At 52.8% G+C, this 24,234-nt stretch overlaps 2 protein-coding genes and 1 long non-coding RNA gene across 4 annotated transcripts in view; 2 read left to right on the top strand and 1 right to left on the bottom strand.

The window, feature by feature from the left end:
- ABCC6 (ATP binding cassette subfamily C member 6) overlaps positions 1-15,657 on the bottom strand; it is a 56,954-nt gene extending 41,297 nt beyond the window's left edge. Inside the window, exons 1-8 of one of the 2 annotated variants that reach the window (XM_070566662.1) lie at positions 15,412-15,657; positions 14,053-14,235; positions 12,492-12,617; positions 12,206-12,334; positions 9,179-9,304; positions 7,939-8,000; positions 5,363-5,494; positions 1,160-1,363 (exon numbers count right to left, since the gene is read on the bottom strand). In XM_070566662.1, the coding sequence (XP_070422763.1) occupies positions 1,160-1,363; positions 5,363-5,494; positions 7,939-8,000; positions 9,179-9,304; positions 12,206-12,334; positions 12,492-12,617; positions 14,053-14,235; positions 15,412-15,447 (998 nt within the window). In that variant the 5' untranslated portion in view covers positions 15,448-15,657. Of the gene's footprint in view, positions 1-1,159; positions 1,364-5,362; positions 5,495-7,938; positions 8,001-9,178; positions 9,305-12,205; positions 12,335-12,491; positions 12,618-14,052; positions 14,236-15,080; positions 15,217-15,411 lie in introns of those variants that run through there. The other variant, XM_070566663.1, reaches the window with a different exon arrangement.
- Positions 15,658-15,675: 18 nt separating this feature from the next.
- LOC139074751 (uncharacterized) lies at positions 15,676-17,491 on the top strand. Its single transcript, XR_011524472.1, has 3 exons — positions 15,676-15,829; positions 16,365-16,668; positions 17,264-17,491. It is a non-coding gene; the product is annotated as an uncharacterized lncRNA (long non-coding RNA).
- A 716-nt stretch (positions 17,492-18,207) lies between these two features.
- Positions 18,208-24,234, top strand: part of LOC103543256 (BOS complex subunit NOMO1) — a 50,311-nt gene continuing 44,284 nt past the window's right edge. The window contains exons 1-3 of the mRNA XM_070566657.1: positions 18,208-18,476; positions 22,500-22,589; positions 24,139-24,184. Coding sequence (XP_070422758.1) covers positions 18,318-18,476; positions 22,500-22,589; positions 24,139-24,184 — 295 coding nt within the window. The 5' untranslated portion in view covers positions 18,208-18,317. The remainder of the gene's footprint in view (positions 18,477-22,499; positions 22,590-24,138; positions 24,185-24,234) is intronic.

Here is a 24,234-nt window from a genome sequence, read left to right as displayed (position 1 = left end):
ACGCCTGGCCGGGGCTGGAGGGTCGGACATTGTGGTAGCTTTTGTTTTTGTTTTTTTTTGCAAAAAATGGCTGTGACGATTTCCCCCGCTGTCCTCGCTCACTTTCGATGTGACTTGTGGCTCCTCCAGCCAAGATGTGGAGTTTTTATCCTCCCCGGTGCCGGGCTGAAGGGCGTCCCCACAAAATTCAAATGTCAAGGTCCTAACCCCAGTGCCTCAGAGTGCCACCGTGTTTGGAGAGGGGGCCTTTGAAGAGGTGATAAGGTTAAAATGGCGCCGTGAAGGTGGGACCCTAGTCCTGTCGGATTGGTGTCCTGTAAGAGGAAATTTGGGCACCCGAGAAGGCACCAGGGGTGCACGGGCACAGAGGAAAGCCCGTGTGGGGACACAAAGAGCTGAGAGAGGGCTCGGAAGAAAGCCACCTTGATCTGGGACTTGCAGCCTCCAGAACCGTGAGAAAGCACCTTTCTGTCGGTTAAGCCGCCCCGAGTCTGCACTACTTTGTTTCAGCGACCCTCGCAAACGAATACACCGCCCCTTGGATCCGGGCTGGCGGTGGAACCAGCTTCGGCCAACACAACGTGGTGGAAGTGACACCGTGCCAGCTCCGAGCCCGGGGCCTCAAGAGAAAACGCAGCTGGTGCTGTTTGTCTCCGACCCCTGTCACGCGGCCACGTGAACAAGCCAGAGCTCGCCTTTTGGAGGATAAGAGACCACGTGGAGTGGAGACAAGCTGTCCCAGCTGAGACTATCTCGGACCGGCCAGGCTCCAGCCATCTCTGCAGCTGACTGCCGATGCACGAGCGAATCCGGCCAAGAAGAGAAGGACCGCCCGGCTGAGCCTGGCCCGAATTGCTGACCCACATTCTCATAAGCAAATACATGACGTTAAGCCCTCTGCTTTCGGGATGTTTTGTTACACAGCAAACGCTAACTGATACGGCCACGTTAGAGTTCACTCATTTTCCCTCCCTGAGGTCGGCTGCTTTCTCATTGATATTTGTCCCTCCTCAGTGCCCCTTTCACCCATCCCCCAGGGCCCGGAGCGGCAGAGACCTAGGCAGAGGCAGAAAGAGGGCTGAAGGCCCCCTGGCCCTGGAAGGGCGCCATGAAGGGCCCACTGGTCTCACTTAGCAAGGCACTCAAGGCCTGAACTCACCTGAGGAGCTTGGGGACAGCGAACCTGAAGACGTCACTGATGATCAGGCTGAGGGTCCCCAGGAGGAAGGTGGGGCAGAACACCCGGCAGATGGCCCTCAGCAGGGGGCCCCTCTGGCTCCCTTCTCGCTGCAGGAAGGGCTCCGTCTCGGGGTCCTCCAGGCCACGGCCTCCTCTCCTTTGAGACTCTCCTGCCTTGGCGTGCCTTGGGGGAGAGGAGAAGCCGGCTCTGGGCCCTTGCAATAGACTAAATGTTCGTGTCCCCCCTTCCCCTGAATTCACCTTGAAACCAACCCCCAACACGACGATATTGGGGCGGGGCCTTTGGGAGGTGACTAGATCATGAGGGTGGGGCCCTCAGGAGCGGGATTAGTGTCCTTATGAAAGGGACCCCAGAGAGCTCCCTCCGCCTTCCACCACGTGGGGACACAGTGAGAAGACGGCCGCCTAAGAGCCAGGGAGCCGGCCCTCCCCAGACACCGAATCTGCTGGCGTCTTGATCTTGGACTGCCAGCCTCCAGCGCTGTGAGCAACACATTTCCGTTGTTCATAAGCCCCCCCCCGGCTGTGCCATTTTGTTATGGCAGCTGAATGGACTCGCACATCCTTTTCAGCATCCGCGGAGGTGGCCTCGGAGCCGCCGGCAGCAGGACCAGGCGTTCCAGGGGTATTTTCCCAGCAAGCGGGGTGGGTGGGCATGCAGCCGGCCTCGCTCCCTCACCTCTTCTTCCCTGTCCTCCAGAAGACCCCCTTATTATGAGACAGCCAGCCAGGGGAGGGATGGGGTGGGGCCCTAAGGCCTCACGGAGGCGATGGGAATGCACACGCATTGAGCACCTTCTGTGTACCAGGTCCCCCTTAGCGCTAAGAGCCCGGCAAGCCTAGGGCTGTTCCCATTTCACAGACGAGGACACTCAGGCTCTGAGGTGGCCGTGTCCAAAGGCACAGAGCTGAGAAGTCAGAGAACTGCCGTCTGATCCCAACTCTCAGCCTGCGGAGCCCAGGCCCTTTTTGATCCGTTCGGATGCTCCCCCTTCCTCGGTTTCCACAACTGGCCAGCCCTTAGGTGGTTCTGAACCGGTTTAGAACTCGTTTAGAATCACAGCTGATGTCTGTGGGCCTGGCACTTCCGGTCTGGATTAAACCACAGGCAGAAGCTCAGGCAGCCTTGATGCCGAAGATCGAAGATCACTGGCCTTGGTCATAACCAGGGGCCGCAGGGAGAGCCAAGGTGAGGGAGGGAGAGGAGGTGGGGGAGAGGCAGGGGGCAGGTTGGTCCTCAGCCACAGGGAGACACTGGCAGCGATGCAGCTGCTGACAACTTAGTTGCTGTGTGGCCTCGGGCAGACTGTTGCCCTCTCTGTGCCTCTGTGTCCTTTTGTATGAAAGGATGGGCCTGGTCCCACTCTCCAAGTCCCTTCCAGCTCTGACCACCTATGGGGTTATCAGCAATTTCAACGCCCCATTTACAGAGCTGGGACCCGGGCCGGGCACTGGGACCAGCCCATGACGTGTACGAGCACATCGACTCCTCCTGACCTCACTGCCCGGTGGGTATCATGGGCTCCCCATGTTACCTGGGAGTCGACTGAGGCTCTGAGAGGTGGGGACAGCTGCCCAAGGCCACACAGTGAGGAAAGAGCAGAGATTCGAGCCCAGATTTCAATTCACGGTTCACACGGTGCCTCTCTGTGAGCCCCACCCCCCACCAAAAATTAAAAAAGGAAGGAGCCTTGGTGAGTGCGTGTGGCCCGACCCTCGCTGACAAGGTCACGGCCTTGCCCTTCACCCCTGGCCCGCAGGTGTGCTGTTTGGTTTGGCGTCTCTGGAAGGTTGTGGCTTGGCCTCCCACACGGAGCTGGGCACGGCCCGGCGCTCACAGACATTTTGGTATTTGGGGTCCAAATGCCAAAAGGATGTCACCTCCTTGCAGAGGCCGTCCCCAAGCCCCGTCCGCGTCAGATCCCATGGTCTAATTCACAGCTGGGCTCACCCTCCTCAACTCTCTCCCTCACTTCTCTGCCTCGTTAGAACTCCGGGCACGTAGACCTTTTGCTCGTATTTTCCCCAGCACCTGGTTCAGCTCCTGAGGGCAGCAGGTGCTCAATAAATGCAGATTGTGTGCCGTGTGCAAAGGGCCTAAGAGGAGCGCCTGGTGCATGATGTTATAAAGATTTGAGGAAGGAAGGAAAGAAGGAAGGGTGGAAGCTAGCAGCTTGGTTTGTGGACAGAACTTGGCCTGGGAGCCAGGAGACCGAGGTTCCGATGCCTGGTCTGTCCCCTCCCCTCGGAGCCTCAGTGTTTCCGTCTGTAAAATGGGGTGCGCAGAGGCCACTGGGAGGGCTCTTTCCAGCTGGAAGGTTTTGCCCAGTTCTGTTCCAGCTGCTCGCCCAGCCCTCTGAGTCACAGTGCTCAACCGTCAGGCTCCATAGCAAACGTCCCCCTCCCCAGCGGGTCTCAATTTCCATCAAGGAAGGTCTCGAGACCCGTGTCTTGTCTTTGGTCTCTGGATGGAAGGCCATTTAGTGCAGGACTCGCAAACGACCACAGGGTGAGGAGGGGTGTGAGTGAGTGGCCAGGGCTAAGTTGGGGGGGTGCAAAAGGGAGTGGTGGAGACTGGGGCAAGCTGAAGGACACATGGCCGGGGCCTCGGGGCAGCCACGACCCAGACCCCCTCTCCTGTTGCCAGGCGGGGATGCGACCCGGCGCTGCCACTCTGCTTTGAGAGAGACCAGAATGCCAGATTTTTATGTGAGCTCTCTAAGATTTTCAATGTTGGCAACTTATTAAAAAAACAAAACAAAAAAGCCCCAAACCACAAAAACAACAAAACACCAAGTGGGCCAAACATATCTTGTGACTCTGACTCGGTCAGGAGGTGGTTGGCCTGTGACCTCTCGGGATGGTGTCCTCTCCCTTCCCTCCCCTTTCCAAATTGCAAAATATTTCAGAAATGATGCCAAAGCTCTCTGTGTGTGTAATCAGTCAGCTCAGAAAATGACTGAGCCCGGATCTCGGCGTAACATGTGTTTCTCACTTCCTCCTGTCTGTTGTCTACGGGGTCTCAAACTGTTCCGGAGAATATTTCTATCCACTTGCTCCCATACTGGGTGACGATCATTCTCATGCTGGCAGGGGAGGCCAGGGCTGGGAGAGAGTGGACAAGACCGCCAGGCCCTTTTGAATGAACTCTGCCCCTCAAATGTCACCTAAGAGTGGAGGGGCCGTATGGCAAGGTACGCCTGGGGCGAGAGAGAGCGGCTGTCTTGATTCATTCCCGTTACTCACTCCCTTTGGAAAATACACCCTCTTCTTTTGGGGAGCAGCCCCTCTGTGCCCCGTGTGGCTCTGAATCATGGGGCCTGGCCCCTGGCCATGGGATGGGCCCCTGAGAGGCACATGACTCAAGCCAGCCAATCAGAGGCCTTCCTTAGGATTTTCTATATGGATGCTAGGAGAGAGAGGCTTGCTCATTCGGCTGGAGGGGCTGAACTGGTATGGTATGCGACAGGCCAATACACAGCCATCAGCTGGGCTGAGACATGCAGGGAAAGAATTTGGACATCCTTCAAGTTCCTGGATCCAGCCATACCTGAGGCTAGATCGACTTTTTTAGCTACAGGGGCCAGCAGACTCTCTGTCTCTCTCCATTTCTCTCTCTTTCCAGAGATGCCCCAGAAGGCTGAGGGAGAATGGACAGGACTAGAAAGAGCTTGAAATCCCCTGGATAACTGATATCACTTGAGCTTTTACCATTTTCGAGGAATTCCCTAAGTTCTTTCCTATAAATGAATTTTTCCATCCCCCACAAGCTAGGAGCTAGGGGCTGACAGCCTCCCCATTGGAGAGAGAAGGAAAGTGAGGCCCAGGAAACGAACGGCTCAGGTAAAGAAGTAAGTGAGCAGTTGCCTGCGTGTTGAGGATGGCACCCAGCCCTCCACCACCAGGCTGTCTCCCGCCAGCCATTCCACCATCCAGCTTCCTTCTGGGGGCCTCCAGGGGCTCCCTCTTTGTCCTTCTGGGACTCGCAAAGCACTCTGGGAGGGGATGCACCTTGAGCCTGACCGGTTAATGCTCTGAGATCAGCTGGCAGGTGGGGGACAGTGGCGGGGAGCCCAGGGGAGGCTCTGGGCCTGTATTTGGGGCCGAACGGTGCGCTCTGCTGAGGAGCAGCCGGCTGAGCTCTCGCGCTCCGCACACTCACCGCCGGGCCGCGCTGCGGGTCCTCGTCCATTCTCTCTCGAGCTGGGAAACAAGTTGTCCCGAGGAGTTTTCTCTCCCAAGCGTCCAGAGGTCTCTTAGTCCCAGCGGCTTCTTGAAGCCCCTCCAGACCAGCCTGTCAAAGAGCATCATCAGGCCAGCTCCTCCTGCTGTCCACCCCTGCGGGGGGCTGGCTTGTTGGCTGTGTGACCCGGGGCAAGTCCCTTTACCTCTCTGTGCCTCTGCGGGCCCCTTGGGAAAATGAAAGCAACTGATCTAACTGCACCTGACATTTGGGGCATGTCTCAGTTTGCAAAAGATCATCTCATTTAATTCTCACGTGAGCCTGTAGATTACTATTGACCCATTTTACCGATGAGGAAGAAAACTGAGGCTCAGAGAGATGAAGTGACCTAACTCTGCGTGGCAGGGGAGATAAACCTCCCTAGGAGTCAACAGTCCAGAGTTGAAAACACTCACTGTGCAGGAAACCTGAACTCCTCCCTCAGCTTTAAATGTCCCCACTTTCCTCTTCATTCACAGCTCCAGCCACCTGGCCTCAGGACCTTTGCACATGCATGTTGCCTTGCTGAAAACTCTTTTCCTGCCACTTATTACTCATTGTTCACTTCTGGGCTTACACGTGATTTCCTTAGAAGCCCACTTTGACGACTCCCCCAATCCAGGTAGATTTCCCCATTATAAGCTCCCATACTTTCCTGAACTTTTTCTTCATAATGCTTTGCAATTAAGATTATTTACTTTTTCAGTGTGATTATTTATTGATTGTCTTTCTCCTCCGTTGAACAGTAAGCAACACAGGGGCAAAGACCTTTATTCTCCTCCTCTGTATCTCTACCTGCTGGCACAGGGCACAAGAAAATTTGTCAAAGGAAGCCACTTATCAGCTCTGTGACCTTGGGCAAGTCGCTTCCCACCAATGGACCTCAATTTTCTCACCTTAAAATGAGAGTGTTGTTTCCATACGTGGGACTGGCCTGTGCGATGACGGTAGTCGGCACATACACAAGAAATTAATTCCTATAGATTTCCATAGCGGGAGCATTCCCATCTTTTCGGGTCTCTGGAATCCCCCTGACGACACCGAGGAGGAGGTCTTGTGTGGAGCTGGTCTTGAGCTCCTCTCTGAGACTTTCAAGGTCCCTCCCTAACGCAGAGCATCAGTTCTCATCTAGAAATTATTAACGGCGCTTGGTTCTCACTGAAATGACTTTGGGAGGTGGACATGGCCCATGACTCTATAGATTTTCCTGATTTGGGCAGCGATAGAAAATCTCCTCTTTTTTTTTTGAGGAAGATTAGCCCTGAGCTAATATCTGCTGCCAATCCTCCTCTTTTTTTTCGCTGAGGAAGACTGGCCCTGAGCTAACATCCGTGCCCATCTTCCTCTACTTTCTATGTGGGATGCCTACCACAGCATGGCTTGCCAAGCGGGGCCATGTCCGCACCCGGGATCTGAACTGGCGAACCCCGAGCCGCCAAAGCGGAACGTGTGCGCTTAACCGCTGAGCCACCGGGCCGGCCCCCAGAAAGTTTCCTTTTAAAAAAAGTCTATTAAAGTAGTGAAAGTGAGTTGATTTAAAGAAAAAGACTTTCAATAAATAGCGTACAAGGATACCCCAACAAGGCAAGAAGCTTGAAGAGTGGTCCACAAACGCCCACGTTTGGGAAACAGAGAGCTGGGTCCTCCTGGAGCTGTTTAGGAAATGTCTACGCTCTCTCCACCCCCCCCCCCCCCCCAGAGAGCATCCTGGTCTTCATTTATGTAACAACCAATTTCTACAACACTCATTAGGGGCGAGGCCCTGTGCTAAGTGCCTCACAAGCCTTATCTCATTTAATCCTCACAACCTCATGAGGTGGATGCTATTATCATCCTCATTTTACAGATGCAGAGACTGAGGCACAGAGACGGTAAGGAGCTTGCCCAAGGTCACACAGCCAGGAAGTGGTGGGGCTCGGATTCAAATCCAGGTGCTCCCGAGGTCTGACGGCAGTGTGGTCATCAGGAGAGGGCCTGGTAGGTGGGCTCGTTCTCTGTGCCTGGTGTGCTGGCCCTGGAGAGACATCCGTCTTCTCCACCAGCCTGGGAGCCCCCCGGGGAGTAAAGATGTCATCTTTTACCTCCTCACCCGCAGTGCTTAGCACATAGTAGGTGCCTATTAAATGTTGGTGGGTGACTGAAGCCGAGTAATAGATGTGATTTTATTGAGCGCCTGCTGTGTATAAGCACTAAGCACTTTATCGTGAACGAAGGTAGAGTTGTCCCCATTTCACAGAGGAGAAAACCGAGACCCTGAATGTCTGTGATAAGGCCGGCTGAGACAGAGCCAGGATTGAGACCCAGACCTCACTCCAGTGGGTGGATGGAACGGGATGCGGGGGGTGGACACATGGAATCTGAGAGGGCAGCTCTGAGGCAGGGCCTGAGAGAGCCTGGCTGACCTCGGCAGGCTCTTGGGGGAAACTCATGGGGGAAGAGCTGTGGTGACAAATAAGGGCAGCAAATGCAAGTGGGTGGGGGCACCCCCTTGGCCCCTTCTCTGCTACTTTACTTACCCAGAAACCCACCAGAACGTGGCCTTGGAGGGGAAGGAGGCCCCAGCCTCTGGACATGGATTCTGGAAAGACAAACGACGGGGGAGAGGGAAGACTTGGTCTCATGTGGCACGGCCAGGATGTCCTGGTCCAGCTTAGCCATGGTCCAAAAGTGCTCACCGAGGTGCCCTGTCCCTTGTCTACTTGGCAGAGGTGGACACTTATGGGCTTGGGGCTTCCCAGCAGGCAAGGCGAAAAGGGACTTGGCCACAGGACTGACAACACCCACAAGGCGAGAACTAACAGTTTTCCAGAACAACTGTTGTTAACGCCGAGACCAAGAAGCTCTCCCAGCCAGGACCGTGCATGACACGGAAAACAGCATCCTCAACAACGTCCCCAGTGAACGTAGTGAGGAATGAAGTGGGATCTGTGCTGAGGTTTTGCCAGCTGCTCCAGAAAGACTGCACAGATCTATGCTCTCCACCAGTAGGCACGAGGGTGCCCTTTTCACCACATCTTTGCCATCACAGCTTGTTATCCATTTTTAATTTTTTTCTGCCATTCTCATAGGAAAAAAACCCCCAAACTCTAGTTATAGTTTTACCTTGATTATTCGAGCAGCTAAGCATCTTTTCCGATGACCTCAGCCCAGCTGTCTCTTCTCAGGGAATTCTTTCCTGATTTCCCAGACTATCAGTGGACCCTGCTGTAAACTCTCACGGATAGTGAACTTCTGCAGAATTTACCCCGGTCGCAATTTCCCACGTGTTTCTGTAAATATGTGATTAATGTCTGGTTCCCTGACTTGGCTGTTAGCTGCATGAGGACAGGAACCACATCTGTTCGGTCGCCATAGATCTCAGCACTTAGCTGGGCATACAGCAGGGGCTGGCAAGCGATGGCCCCCAGGGCCGAATCCGGCCCACGGCTTGTCTCTGCAAATAAAGTTTTATTGGAACACAGCCATGCTTTTTGCTGACATGTGGTCTGTGGCTGCTATCATAACACAACCGCTGAGCTGAGTCGTTGCCACAGAGACCATACGGCCCCAGAGCCTAAGATATTTCCCATCTTGCTCTGGAGGGAAAGAGTTGGCCACCCCATGGCACAGAGCAGACAGGCGATAAGTACACTTCTTGCTGAATGACGGGATGAATGAAAAATTAAAGGCTTGTGCTCTAGGTACCCCCTATTTGGACACACACGGGGACAGACCAGAATGGAACAGGGACAAGGGGTTGGAAACACGGTGACTTACAGACTGCTGGGGATCTTTAGGGAAGAAGGGGGGTCGATCAGCGAGGCAGGCCAGCGCAAACTGTGCCACCACCAGAGACAAGCACAGGTAGGTTGACAGGTGGCGGAAGGGGTCGCTCTGGAAGTCCTAGGGAGAGAAAGAGAAGTCCCGCTGAGTCTGGCAGGCAGACGGGGAGCCACCTGAGGCTGGGGAGGAGCGGAGGCCGGGGAGGGTGTGTAACGGGGGGAAAGGCTGAGGCTGAACAGGGTTTCTGATGGGGGCAGTGCCTAAGCAGGGGCTGGACCTGCAGGGTTTGAAAGACAGAGCCCCCGGGATTCCTGGCACCCCTGATTTACGAGCACCCGACTTACAAGCCTTCTGTCCGTACAAAGGGAGGGCCAGGTACAAACGGAGGGCCAGGGGTTTGCTCTTAGTGGGGTGACAACTGGCCACAGCCACTGGGACATGAGTTGAGGAGACACTTCACCTTTTTTCCTTGTGCCATGAAGGAAATCCTTTCTTTCTTTCTTTCTTTCTTTCTTTTTTTTTTTTTGAGGAAGATTAGCCCTGAGCTAACATCCATGCCCATCTTCCTCTACTGTCTATGTGGGACGCCTACCACAGCATGGCTTGCCAAGCGGTGCCATGTCCACACCCGGGATCTGAACTGGCGAACCCAGGGCCACAGAAGCAAACGTGTGCACTTAAGCACTGCACCACCGGGCCGGCCCCAGGAAATCCTTTCTCCATTCAGCCCCTCCCCGCTAATCTCCCATCCTGCTCCCATGTGGCTGGTGTTCTCTAGTTTAAGAAGGAAACTGGTCTTATTGAGCATTTACTCTGCCCTGGGCCCATGCAGGAGTCTTTATATGCACTGTCTCATCATGTCCCTCCCCACTCTGACCCCAGCTGGGGTTTTATTGGCTCTGTTTTGCGTATGGGGACATCGAGGCTCAGAGAAGTGGCAGCAGCTTGCTCAAGGGCACACAGGTGACCTGACCTGGTGTTATTGAACGCCTGGACCCGCTATGTCCAGGAGTTCCCACCTACGTGAGCTAATAAATCCCCTTGGACTTTTTTTTCGCTTAAGCTAGTGTGAGTTGAGTTTCTGTGGCTTAACACCAGAGCCCTAGTTTCAGATCGCAGTTCCCCTAATGGATTTTTATACTCTTCTGTTTTTCTTTTTTTTTTTTGCGGAGAGTGGACAATTTGATCTTCCAACAACTTTATGGCACACCTTCCCCGGACTGCCATTTTTACTACTGTTTCTGTCGGAAAGTTTATTCTGAATCTGGGTGGCATGGACTCGGGTTCTGCGCTCCTGAGCTGCATGACCTCGAGGAGGTCATTCGCTTCTCTTAGCCTTACTTTCCTCGTCTTTAAAACGGGGCTGATGGAATCGACCACGGAGCGTTCTTGTGAGAATCCAATGAAGACGAGACGTAAAGTGCTGGCCGCGGGGCCCTCGCCCCTGATTGGAGCTCCAGACCATCTGCGGGCCCAATTTATTATTTCTCTGCTGGTTCCAAAGAGCTGAGTGAGAAGCCAACAGTGGGAACCCACCCTCTCATAAATCAGAGGATGGCCTGTGGATTTCCTCGTTAGTTACAAAGGTTACTTTGTAAAAGTCTGGCCTTAAACACAGAACGTGTCTCTCCACCTTCTCCTTCTAGAAGCAGGACGCAGTAACCATTTGGCTCAAGAAATGGTGATCATCAGCTTGCTGCATTTGGCATCCTGACCCGGAAGTTATGGGTGGAGGCACCACACATGCAAGTGGCCTTCCACTGGGGGCAATTTTGCAATGATTGGTAACGTCCACAGACATTTAGGGTTACCATAATGAGGGGTGCTACTGGCATCTAGTGGATAGAGGCCCGGGATGCTGGTCGATATCCTTCAATGCACAGGACAGCCCCCCCCAAAAAGAAAAGTGTGTCACGTACTGAGGTTGAGACAGCTTAGTCTAGGCTGTATATTTTTCTCGTTGCAGATAAAATGATCCATCAGGCCCCCTACCATGGAAATGCCACTTCTCAGGCTGGGAAACAGAAATGGGGTGGGTGTGCAAAATGCGTTTGTAAACACAGGTGCGTGGGAGCACGGGTGTGGGTGAGAGTAGGTGAGAATGAGCGGAAATGTGCATGCACGCAGAGGGAGAGTGTGCACAGGCGTGTGCTGGAGGAGGTCATCGAGAGGACTTGACCCCTGGCTGACTCTCGAGCTGGATGGGGGCAATGGGAGGCTCCTCCCCGGTCCCATCCTCAGAATGTACATTCCGCCCACTGTTCCCACACTAGGAGCCGCTTCGAGGACTCAGCCTTGAGAGGAACGTGTTGTCGAAACCGTCTGGACAGGGAACACGTGACTGAACCCCATTAAGGCATCTCTATCAACTTTTAAGATTCGAGTGGGCGGGTGTGGAGAGCCACGCGTCTTGTGGTACCCAAGACAAGCCTCGTAGGTGAGTTCCCTTCTTGTTACACCTGCCACCTCCCAATCTGGAGTGCCCCCTTCTTTCTTCCGGCTCTCCTGCCGTCCCTGTAGGGGCCGGTTTCAGACTCCACCCGGGAACTCTGAGGCTGTGAACCATCAGTGTGTCTGCACCCAGACAGCTGTGGAGGGATGTGTGAATGGATGTGCCTTGTGGGACTGTGGGCTCTTTGCACTCAAGTCACATGGGAGCTTGAGGGCATGGCCACAACTGGGTGGCAAGGAGCATGAGTGGACGTGTGCAGGTGTGCGTGTGATGTTTTGGAGTCTGTGGTTGTGTGATGCGTGAATAGGAGCATACAAGTGTGTGACTGGTGTGCAAGTAACGTGTGCAATGTGAATGTGTAAGACAAGGGGAATTTGAATCCATAAAACGGACAATGGGTACTTCTGTGTGAGGGAGCGCATTTGTGTGTTGCTAGAGTTTAAGCGGCTGTGGTGTGTGTGTCTCTGAGTAGAGAATAAGTCATGTGAGGACAGGGAGGGAGGAAGGATGGGCCCCACACTTGAAAGTGCCATATTGGTTTCCCCAGGTGGCCCAGGCCCCCCGCTTACCCCTCGCAAGGCCTGCTGGGTGGCGCTGGTAGCTGGCAAGAGAAGGCAGAGCAGCCAGTACCCAAACAGCACCCCGGATGCCTGGACTCCCTTCTTCCTGTCTGTGTGGATCAGGAACACAGCGAGGCTCTGGACAAGAGAGGCAGGATGGGTCCCTTAAGGTGGTAGGGAGGGGAGGGGAGCGGAGGAGCCGGGGAGGGAGGGAGCCCCACTCTGCCCCACACCCTTCGCCAGGGCAGGAAAAGCAGCAGCCAGGAGCAAGCCAGCAAGCTGGGGATGTCATTACCATTGTGGTGAGCCACACGGTGGGGTGGATGAGGAATTCCGGGGCCTGGGGCGTTCCCCGCTGGATTCTCCAGAGAGTCACAGACACGCTGGAGGTGCAGAGGATTATGAGGGCAAAGCCAAGCACCTGGGGAAACAGGCTTAGATAAGGCCGGTGGTGACAAGAAAGATGGTGGCCAACTGGACGGCAGCTCTGGATGGGGCGCTGTAACATACTGACGTTGTAATTTAACAGTGCCAATGTGAAAGATGCTAAAGATAAAGCAGTAAGGGGTGTTGCCGATGCATCCTGACCTGTGGCTGACATATAAACGATGCCCCACCAGGGCCTGAGCCCGCACAGGGTTTGCCACCTGCGGGCGGTGCTCCCACAGCACAGGCGAGATGCTTTAGGTAGAAGGGAACAGCATGAAACGAAATTTACTCGCCGGGTGAAAAAGTTACACCCTCTTCGAGTCTCTTTCAATCCCTACTATTAAATCAAGGAGAAACTCAGTTGGGGCCGGTCTATCTCTAGGCTCTCTCTCTAAGATGTCCTTCTCTCTTTTGAACAAGAGAAAGCAAGAATGTGGGAAAGCGTGCACATGGGGAGAGAAGGCCAGACCCTGGCACGCTGCAGAAACGATCGAGAGGACCTCAGTTTGTCAAGAGCAGGGTCGGGAGACCGCCGCCCGAAGACCGAGTCTGGCCAGCTGCCTGTTTTCATATGACCTGGGAGCTTAGAATGGTTTTGACATTTTTCAACCGTTGAACCAAACTCAAAAAAAAAGTATAATATGTCATGACATGTGGAAATGACATGAAATTCAAATTGCAGGGACTATAATAAGGTTTTATTGAAACATGCTGGCGCCTATTTGTTTACTGTTGCCTGGGGCTGCTTTCCTGCTGCACTGGGCAGAATCGAGTAGTTGGGACCCTCAAACCTCAAAGACGTACCAGCTGGCCCTTTAAGGAAGAGCGTGTTGACCCCTGGATAGAGGGTCGGCAAGAGAACAAAAATTAACCCGGTAGTGTGAGGCTGAAGGAAGCTTGAAGGACGTGCTTGCAGAAGCTGGGAGGAGAAGGGGCTGAGGAGTGGAAAGCTCACACTTGGAATGTCCGTGTTTTTCTAACACGCTCAAATAAATCCACAACAATTTTAAGAACTGTTCTTTAGCATCGAAACAAAAAAAGGAGGGAAACACAAAAATCAATGCATAATTAAGATTTTGAAAGGTTCATCCTAGTGTGGTCCTAAAGGCACCGTGTGTGTCCCAGGGGTGTACACAGCCCACTCTGGGGAATGCCAAGTTACGGCGGCCGTCAGCTTTCCGGGAAGGTGGGAGCATCCCGATGTGTGTGTTGACGGATGCACGGATTGTCATAATTACGAAATCTCTTTGGGAGACTTGGCCCCACTGAGTCTGCGTCCGAGGCCTCTGGAGTATTGCTGCTCCCTTAACAGTTTCCCTGCTTGTCCCCAGCCTGTGTGCTCCCTGATGGGAGGCGTGCCCACTCTGGGGTCTCTGCTGCACTCCAGGCCGCTTCCCCCGCCCCAGGCTCCCAGAGGCGGTGGCTACCATTTTGGCCTTGAAGAGGGGGGACATCCGGAGGTAGCCCTTGCCATGGCGGTGGATGTAGAGGAGGTGGATGGGGCCCAGGACCCAGAGGTACAGGGGGGGCACCCAGACCCCTGCCGTTTTCAGGAAGCACAGGTTCAGCAGGTGGGCAGCCGCAGGCTCGGGCTCCGTCTGGTTCCAGACCTGAGGGAACACCAGGGCGACCCTTAGGATGGTACAATGCAGGGGTCCGAAACTCACCTACTTGGGAGGCCAGGCAACTTTTTGGACCCCTAACATGTACATGAAGATGTGCCATGCATTTGGGGCGCCTCATAATTCTCAGCTACTTAAATCCTAACATCAACCCTACCTGATTTTGCAGCTGAGGCCCAGAGAGGTTGAGTAACTTGGCTGATGTCACTCAGCTGGAAAGTGGTGGTGCTGGGATTTGAGCCAAATCAGTGGGGTCCCGGAGTCTGGGATGCCCGGGATCTGTGATGAGTGCTGGGCATGGACTGTCACTTAATCCTTACAACAATTCTAGGAGGTAGGTGTTACTGTCCCCATTTCACAGACCAGGAAACTGAGGCACCGAGAGGGTAACAGCCTCCTTCAGGCCCCTACAAATAGGAGGTGGCAGAGCTGACTCCCACCACGGCCTGTCTGACCCCAAAGCTTGTTCTATGGGGGGGGTAGGGGGTGGGAGGTCTTGATCTGTGGTTCTTATCTTAGCGCTCTGCTGGCCTTTAACCCGAGAAGAAGTTCAAATGGGATGTTTATAGGACACAGCCTCTTCGCTCTCTCCCTACCATATTAATAGTCCCCATCTCTCTCCCCACTGGTTATCTTTCCTCCTGGCTTCACCATTCACCAGCTATGTGAGCTTCAATCTCCCTGTGCCTCAGTTTCCTTTTCTGCAAAGGGAGGATAATAGGAGAATCCACCTTTAAGGGCTGTCTTAAATGTACTAATGTTGGTAAAGCGCACAGCTGATGAGGGCATAGACTAAGCCCTCAGTTAACCTCAGCTATTGTTTCCTAACCTACCTGGACCCCGAAATCTTGGGAGTTTGCGACCCTCCCCGCACCCGATGAGCTTCACTCCCCAGAGTCTATTGCTGAGATCCTGGAGGAGAGGCCGCCAGGGAGGTGGAGGTTCCGGAGCTTTCTGCAAAGAAGGGTCAGAGTCCCCGTAGCAGGGGGTCAGGAGGCTGCTGGCACGGGGCGGGCTCTCCTGGGGGCCGGCTTGAGTAAAGGGCTTGCGTTTCGCGGGCAGGTCTCCTCCCTTCCCGGGGATTCTGGGGGGCTCTCCCCTCCCCAGTTATAGAGATCCACCCTGAGGAAAAGGGGAGTGTGTGTGTGTGGGGGGGACACTCACCCCGGGGCCTGCGCAGGGCTCCCCAGGAGCGGCCATCGGGCGTCGTCCGTCGGGCCGTCGGTCGGTCGGTCGTTCTGTCGGCCAGTCCCTGGGCAGCTGCCTCCCCCGCTCCCGGCCGGGGAGAGGGGTGGGGCCCCGCAGCCCGGCGGGGATTCGAGCTCGGGGATCGCCAGGTCCCGGGCAAGGTCCAGCGGCGCGGCGGGGGCGGGGCGGGGCGGGAAGGGGTGAACCGAGGTGATGGGGGGGGGGGGGCGGCGATCAGCTAGGCCCCAGCGGGCACCCGGAGAGGGAGGGGATCCCAGGGCCCCAGAAAGTCCCCATATAATCTTCCTTCCCCTCGCGACGTGTCATCCCAAACTTCCCGCACACGCTGGACCCAACAATTCCAGGAATTTATGCTGATAAAGGAACCTAACAGGTGTGCACACGCCGAGTGTCCAAACCGGGGTGGGGGATGGGGGAGAGAGGCTCGAACCACAGTCTCCCGGCCGGCGGGGACGGACACTGTCTGCCTCCCGGGTGGTGGGAAGGTTTTAAGAAGATTGCTAATAAAGAGCATAGTGCAGTGCCTGGCACACAGTAAATGTTCAGTAAGAGTTAGCTGTTATTATTAGCACTTTATTCATAGGTTGCTAAGCAGTGGTTCAAAGTGCCATTGCAGAAATATATGAATATGGAAAGACGGTTGTTGAATGCTAAGTGAAAAAAGAGATTATAATACAAAATAGTCTATGATATTTTTGGGGAAAAAAACGTACGCTAGATTGGGGAAAATGGGGAAGAAAGTCAACTCATTTATTTTCCTCTCTTAGGTCTTAAAGCAAAGTGTGTCCCCAGCCATGAGGTTTTTTTGCAAATGACTCTATGTAACCTACCTGCATAGAGAAAAAGAAAAGCAGTGATCTTGGGAATCCTCATTTTCTTTTTCTTTTCTGTTTTCCTTCCTTCTGCAGAGAGCACGTAATCCTTTCAAGATGGGAATGAAAGACAGCTTTTTTCAGACACACAAGCACAAGTGCTCACGTTGGGTGAAGAATTAAAACCCTCCACACTCCCCCCCCGCCCTATTGTTTCTCCAGGCCTGGTCCTCATCTTTTAGTCCTGCCTCCTGCGGGACCTCCACAGCTGGGTTCCCCAGACCCTTATTTACCCCTGTCTTTCTGAGTTTCCCCAACTTGGTCTGGGGCCAGGCAGTATGCCTTCAGCTGTCCTCCTGCCTCGGTCTTTTGGAAGAGCAGGGACGCAAAGAACCCAAAGGTTTGTCTTGAAGCTGAGAGTGGCAGATCTGCTGTTTACATTTCAATCACGTCTGTTTATTTGAGGCGGTTTCGGTGGAGGCTGATGGAAATTATGGGGCAGCTTGAGCGCCTTCTCCCTGCGACCCCTCCCTCCAATTGGCTTTGCCACAGTCCTAGTGCTTAATTTCTTTGTATATCTGAAGATAAATTTAAGGGGAATGGTGGAAATGGGAGGGGGAATGGTCAGGAAGTCGGGAAGAGCATAGAGAAAATCAGTCTGAGTGAGCCAAGAACAGAACTCTGGCACCGCAGAGCCTACTCTCCAGCTCTCTGAGTAGCACGAGGCTGCGAGCAGAGCCCTAGACAAGTCCTTTTTCCTCTCTGGGCCTCAGTTTCCCCTCCTGTAATGTGAGAAGCTTCCATAGGCCAGCATCTCCTAATTGGTGGCTTCTAGCCCCCTGGTGATTTGCTAAGACAAACCGGGGATTCACATAAGGGAGGGTAAAGGGCATCTGTTTCACTGTAGTCACAAGTAAGGAACCTCAGTAAATAAAATAATTCTATAAATAGTTCATCTTTATAATCGAACAGTTGAGAGTCTCATTGTATTTCAGGTGAGAACGCAGAGGAGAAACTGACATCAGATGTGCTCACGAGCGGCATCCTCAGTGGAAGTATCACGCCATCGCAGCCGCTGTGAAGGTTTTGACCACTGTATAGTTTAAAATCATTATGAGTCACAGTTGTCTATTGCTTAAGTCTTAGCCACCATGGCAAATTCCAGTGGGAAATTTTCTCTTCCCTTGTCATTGAAAACAAAATATAAAAACTATCAAAATAAAGCACTTGATTTCTTTTTTTAGGAGCGAAATGGAAAAGTTCCAAATATCAGGTCAGAAAAGCAATTTTTGTCTATTTTGATGTGGTGACTTGCAGTTAAGATCAGCCTGTGTCACAGTATACTCTCAATCCCGCGACAAAATACAGCATATTGATGCTGTATTTGAACTTATTTTCAGACAAATTCGGCTTCATCTCACAGAGCTAATGCAAAGTACATTGAACTGCTTGTATCTCTCGCTTATGGGGAGAAAACCCTCAAAATTTGTACCTATACAAATATCTTTAGAGCTGGGATTAAAAGAAATTTTACATACCTTTTTAAACATTATGCTGAGCCTAAATGACCTATATTTTGCCTAAAAAAAAATCGATCATTTATCATGGGAAAATGCACCCTCTTACGCAAATTCCTAAAGGGGTTTTTGAGATTATACATCACCTGTGAAATATAAGGGTCAAAAAGATTCGGGAAAGTTGTTGGATCCTTCGTGCTTTCTAGTTTCAAGGCTCCTGAATTCCAAAGTAGAATTCAACTGCGCGTTTGCACCTGTCGGCGCCCCTTGCAAATGCACCTGCCAGAGGGTGCGCGGAGTCCTCCCGGCCTCCAGAGGGCACAAATGAGCGCGTTTGATTGTTGAGCATGCGCCGTAGTTCTTTTCTCCCGGGGGGCATGGCCTGGGCCGGGCGCGCATGCGCCGCGGCGGCGGGAGGGGCGGGGCCTGGCTGTCAGCGCGGCCGAGGAGGAAGCAGGAGGGGGGGCGCGCGGCGCGCGGCGCGCGAGGCGGGACCGGGGCCTGCGGAGGCTCGGGCGGCGGAGGCCGGGCCATGTGGGGGCCGCGGCCCGTGGCGCTGGGGGCCGCCGTGGTGCTGCTGCTGCTGCTGCTGCTGAGCGGCGTGCGGCCGGCGCGCGGCTCCGAGGACATCGTGGTGGGCTGCGGGGGTTTCGTCAAGTCGGACGTGGAGATCAACTACTCGCTCATCGAGGTGAGCGCCCGGCCGCAGCTCGCTGTGCGACCCCGGGCCGGTCGCTCGACCTCTCCGGGCCGCCGTGGCCTCGCCTCCGGCCCCAGGCGGTTGCCGCCCGCCAACCCCATATGCTAGGGGGCCTTTCCTCTTTAAAGGATCCGCTTCCCGCCGGCCCCCCGCCATCCCCTCCTCGCTCGCGCTGGGGTGGAGGCTCTTATGGCGGGGTCGGCTGCGGCATGAGGCCGGGGGCCTGGAGGTGCGGGCGCAGGGGTGTGAGGGACACTTTTGGTGACGATGATGGCGGCTCATGACTTTTATCCTCGAAACTAGGGATCCCCCGTCTCCAGATCCATCCCCATCCAGACCCAAGATAGTACGGAACACTGACCGTCTGCAGATCTCTTAAAACCCAGTCTCAGCAGGACCCAGACCCCAGATCCCCCCAAACCCAGACCCCCTGAAACTCAGATTTCGCGAAACCCATATTCCAGAACTTAAGAGACCTCAAGTCTTATCCCCTAAACCCCACAACTCAGAGCCACCGAAAGTTCTAATCCGCTGCCCCTCCCACCCCCTGGGATGCTTTTAAAGATGCTGACCCAGTAGATCTCTGTTGGCATCCCTGGGGCTGGGAATCGGTATTTTTGATCTCCCCTCTTTCCCCCATGAGACTCCTTTTCCTCTGAAACTGGAGCATCGTCAGCTGCCCTGATTGCTTTCCTGGGTAGTTACTGGAATTACACTGGAGATTTGTGCAGAAGTCTTCTTGTTAAGTTGTAAAACCCTCTTCAGTTACACAGCAGCCCAGCGGGATTATGACCCAGAAAGCTTTTGTGAAGACGAAGGGAGATGGAGGGAGGGGGAGAAGGATGGGAAGGGACCTGAGGGAGGGCTGGGCGTCTGTCTTTGGAGGGTACCGAAGATGGAGCAGAAGGGGACTTGAGAGAAAGTAGGATGAGGCTGGGAGGTGCCACAGGAAGGGACGGGGGACGGAGACCCCAAGGGCTGTCTGTCTGAAGGCACGTGGGAGCTGCTCAGGCGCTGGCAGCTGGAGGGCTGCGGTGAAGGGCTGACCCCACATATCCTACAAAGCGCTTGCTGAGGGTTGGGGGTGGGGGGAGGAATTAGATTCCACGCCCCACTAGCTCTCTGACCTGGCCTTGCTCCAGGTCCCAGTTTTTGTTCCCATGAGATAGTGTTGGGAAAGGAGCTCGGAACCCAGCACCATGTTTCCTAAAGAATATGATCATCACCTTCAAGACCCCGCTGTCTGGGGCTTCTCCACCATTCTTTGGTCTTAAGAAGTCGGGTGTTGGGGCTGGCCCCGTGGCCGAGTGGTTAAGTCACGTTCACTTCAGTGGCCCAGGGTTCGCTGGTTTGGATCCTGGACGTGGACCTACACACTGCTCATCAAGCCATGCTGTGGCGGCATCCCACATAGAAGAACCAGAAGGACTTACAACTAGGATGTACAGCCATGCACTGGGGCTTTGTGGGGGGAAGGAAAAAGAGGAAGATTGGCGACAGATGTTAGCTCAGGGCCCATCTTCGGAAACAGGCAAACGTAAAAAGAAGTCAGGTGTTTAATGAATGCACCCACTGGCAGTGGCAGGGCTCCTAGGGTCTGCCGGGTGCCCGTGCCACCTCCTGCATGGCCCCCCAGCGTGTGGGCACAGGGCCTTTCAGAAGCTGCCCTGAAAAGCTTTTTGCAACTTGTAGTTTCCTGGGGCTCCGGGAAGGAAGTGAAGGCAGTTAGGGGCTCTCCCACCCCAAACACTACTGGTGACTTTGAGAGCAGAGGGCTGGGTTTTGGGACCCAGTGTGAAGTGTGTCCCTTGGGCCCGAGGGCTGCCTGTCCAACTGGTCTGAGACACTCCTTCATAATTTCTGATTATGAAATCAGACATTTCATATATGTAATTTGTGTTGCCATCCTCTGTCCTGATCTGTACTCTCTGAAAGAAATGTAAATAACCGAGATGTTTCACAATCCATTCTTAATTGTGTTCTCTGTGTGCCCGTAAAGCTACCTTCAGTCTTCTCCAGCCTTCTTCCCTTCTGGGTGTTTTTCCTTCATATTTGTTCAGCCCATAACTATTGAGTGAGCCCCTGCGTGTGCTGAAACCTTGTCCCTGGTGGGGATTTAGCGGGACAGTGAGCAGAGCAGACAAAATCCCTACAAAAGAAAGATTATATTAGTTGCTAATACTTTAAAAGTCATGGATTTCACATTAAAAACTGCATTCCTGACTTCTCTGGAAAACCAGCTGGTCTTTGGGATGCAAAACTTGGCTTGGGCTGAGTAGCGATCTGTCTCCCTCCCTTTAGATGCATACCTGTTGGGGACAGGTGGGTTTTCAGTCCCTGCATCTGAATTTCCTTATGCCTGTAAACAAGTTGGAGTATTTATGGAGTACCTACAGTTAACGGGATGCTGTCCCAGGCGCTGTGGGGCGTAAGCCGCGATTACCACCCGCGGGAGCTTGCGGTCCACGTGTTATTTCATCCTGTTCCTTTCCTAAGGGTGCGCTTTGCGAGTTTGCTGCTTTATACGTCTTCTCAGCTGGGAGGATGTGACTCTGTGATTTCCGTATCTCGGGCCAGGATCATTAGCCTTTCAGGGGTGAGGCTCTGTGACATCATCAGTTCGGCCTGCTTCCTTTTACAGAGAACAGGCTCAGAGTGGTTGAGCCACACACATAGGTTTAGGAAGATTTCCTTGAATCCCGTCTCTGCCCTGCTGATGACATCAGATTGCCTTTTTCTTCAGAGAAATGTCCGATAGTAACACAAACTACTCTATTTATTGTTTTTTTTTTAGTGAGGAAGATTGGCCCTGAGCTAACATCTGTTGCCAATCTTCCTCTTTTTGCTTGAGGAAGATTGTCCCTGAGCTGACGTGTGTGCCTGTCTTTCCCCACCCTGTATGTGGGACACACCACAACATGGCCTAAGGAGCGATGTATAGGTCTGTGCCCGGGATCCAAACCCATGTACCCAGGCTGCTGAAGCGGGACACGTGAACCCAACCGCTACACCACTAGGCTGACTCCACTTTATTTAATTTTTAAAAAATATTTATTTCTGTATATTTTTTTTGCTGAGGAAGACTGGCCCTGAGCTAACTTCTGTGCCCATCTTCCTCTATTTTGTATGTGGGATGCTGCCACAGCGCGGCCACCAACGAGTAATGTAGGTCTACACCCAGGAACTGAACCCAGGCTGCCGAAGTGGAGAGCGGAGAACTTGTCTGGCAGGCTGTGGGGCCAGCCCCAAACTACTTTTTTTTTTGAGTCCATACTCTGTGCCAGGTGCTGTGTGTACACAGATGTGAATCAGTGCAGCCACCATGAAGGAGAGTGGCTCTCCTTTTATTCATGAAGAAACAATTTCAGGAGGTGAGATGACTTGCCCGAGGTCACGCAGGACGTGCAAGAGCCACATGTTGCTGGAGCATCTTGATGGGCTCACAGTTGGTGTCTGGGGGGAGTGCTCAGGATACAGGAGTGTCAGAGAGTCCTTGAGGAGAGGACTTATATTCACTGTCTGCTCATATGTTTTTGTCCCAAGAATGAAACTAAAAGAGAAGATCAGAAGTTTCAAGATGAATGTTTCTCCAAATATTGGGAATCTTTTGGGGTTAATAGTGCAGATCCCAGGCCCTCACTCCACACCTTCCAGTTTAGAAACAGAAGTGGGGCTCAGGAATCGCATTTTAGCAAGCACTTTAAAATAGCAAAATTTAAAAATTTGTCTTAGACCCAGAAACAATATAGAGACAGCTGCTAACAGAAACTGAAAAGCATTGAAAAATACAATTTTGGAGGTGGACTTTAGATAGTTTCTAACCTGAAAAATACCGAGTCACGTTATTTTGGGGACATTATGTTGGTCGTATTTCTCTCTGTTCCTGATGCCCAGTGTTGACGGCAGCGTGTGGTGGATCGTCAGCGTGCACATTGACGGCGCAGTCAGGGGAACGCGCACAGCGAGTTCTCAAAGGTGATATTCTGACCTCTCTTTTCTCTCCTTCCTTTCTAGATAAAGTTGTACACCAAGCACGGGACTTTGAAATACCAGACAGACTGTGCCCCCAACAATGGGTACTTTATGATCCCCTTGTATGATAAGGTAAGAGCAGAGATGATAAGGTAGGAGCAGAGAGTGTGTTCGTCTTTTATGATGGGAGGTTGTTCGCGTGGCCCACGGGGCTGTGCTCACAGGAGAACGGCCTTTGCCACGTGAGCAGGTCCTCGTCTGTCTTGTAAATTGTAGGTGGAATACGGCAGTTCTGGCCACATTCTGAGGGAGACGGCTTGTGAGCTGGTTTGATTGCATCCAGCAGTTCTCGATGTCTCAGGGACATTGGCAGTGTCTGGACACGTCTGTGGTTGCTACAGCTGGGACGGGGGGGCGGGATGGTGCCACAGTTATCTGGCAAGAAGAGGCCAGGAATGAAGCTGGGTGTCCTGTGGTGCTGTACAGGACACATCAGATGCCAGCAGGGCCAAGGAGGAGAAACTCTGATTTAATAGAACTCTTTACTTGCAAGCAGCTTAAAATATTGTTAAAAAAAATTATGCAAGTCATTTGTGAATCCATGAGCTTTGTGGGGAAAAAAAAAATCAAAATCTTTAGAAGTATGTGAAGTAAATTTTATCTTTTATTCCCCAAATTCCCCTTCCTCTGTAGTGACAATTTCTGATAAAAGTTTTGCTGTGTATCCTAACAGACTGCTTTCTCTGTGCTTATGGTTATAGAGATAATCCGTGGGTACACGCATATCCGTCTACGCAGACACAGACAAACACGCATGCACAGATGGTCATCCATGCATACCCACCTCCACGGTCCATCCTCCCCACATTTCAGCTTTTTATTTGGAAATAAAGATTCACAGGAAGTTGCCAAAAGAGTTAATATACATAGTTTTGATTTTTTAAAAAACAAATGGAATCGAACAATAGGAATTATTCTGCAATTTGATTTTTTTCCCCGTGTTAATATCTAGGCACACGTTCAGCATCAGCGTGTATAGACCTGCTGCCTCCTTTTTCATGGCTGCATAGCATGTCAGCGTCAAACCAAAACGCATTTGTTCCACCACTTCTCTATCGATAGACGTAGAGACTTCTCCTGATTGTTAAAGTTATTATTACTGACAGCACAGCCGTAGATGTTCTCGGTTACGTCTCTGTGCACCATACGTAGGATTCATTTCCAGAGGTGGACTAGCTGGGTCTTGAAATCTGTTTTGCTTTTTTTTTTTTTTAACCTTGAGATTGTTTTTCGCAAGAAACCAGGTTGTGCGAGTCAAATCTGGCTTTAAGAAACGACTTCAGTTCCTGAAGATGCGTGCTGGCCCCAGCAGCCTGAGGCAAACGAGGGGTTAATAGGAGCCTCCGTTAGTAGGACGTTTGCTGTCAGAAGACAGTGAGTGGCTGAGTAGAGTGTGTTTAGAACGCTTTGACGGGTTGAATGGAAGCTTCTGGCGTTCAGCTTCAGCCTCCCGCCGGTGAGGGGAATCAGAGAGCTCACTACCACTTACAAGTACAACGTTTATGCCTAGAATTTGATTTCGGGTGTAGAAATTCTAGGTTAAGCGACAGCACGGAACCAACTTAAACCGGTTGCCGGGTCATCAGTTCTCAGTCCTTTACGTTTTTTTTCCCCCTTGTAGGGAGATTTCATTTTGAAGATCGAGCCTCCCTTAGGGTGGAGTTTCGGTAAGTTAACTGATCCCCAGACATGCTCTGTGAAGGATTAGATTGTCTGC

Source organism: Equus przewalskii, chromosome 12, assembly GCF_037783145.1.
Source record: "Equus przewalskii isolate Varuska chromosome 12, EquPr2, whole genome shotgun sequence".
Taxonomy (NCBI): Eukaryota; Metazoa; Chordata; class Mammalia; order Perissodactyla; family Equidae; genus Equus; species Equus przewalskii.
The sequence above is the reverse complement of the archived record's forward strand: the minus strand, read 5'-3'. Positions and strand labels throughout refer to the sequence as shown.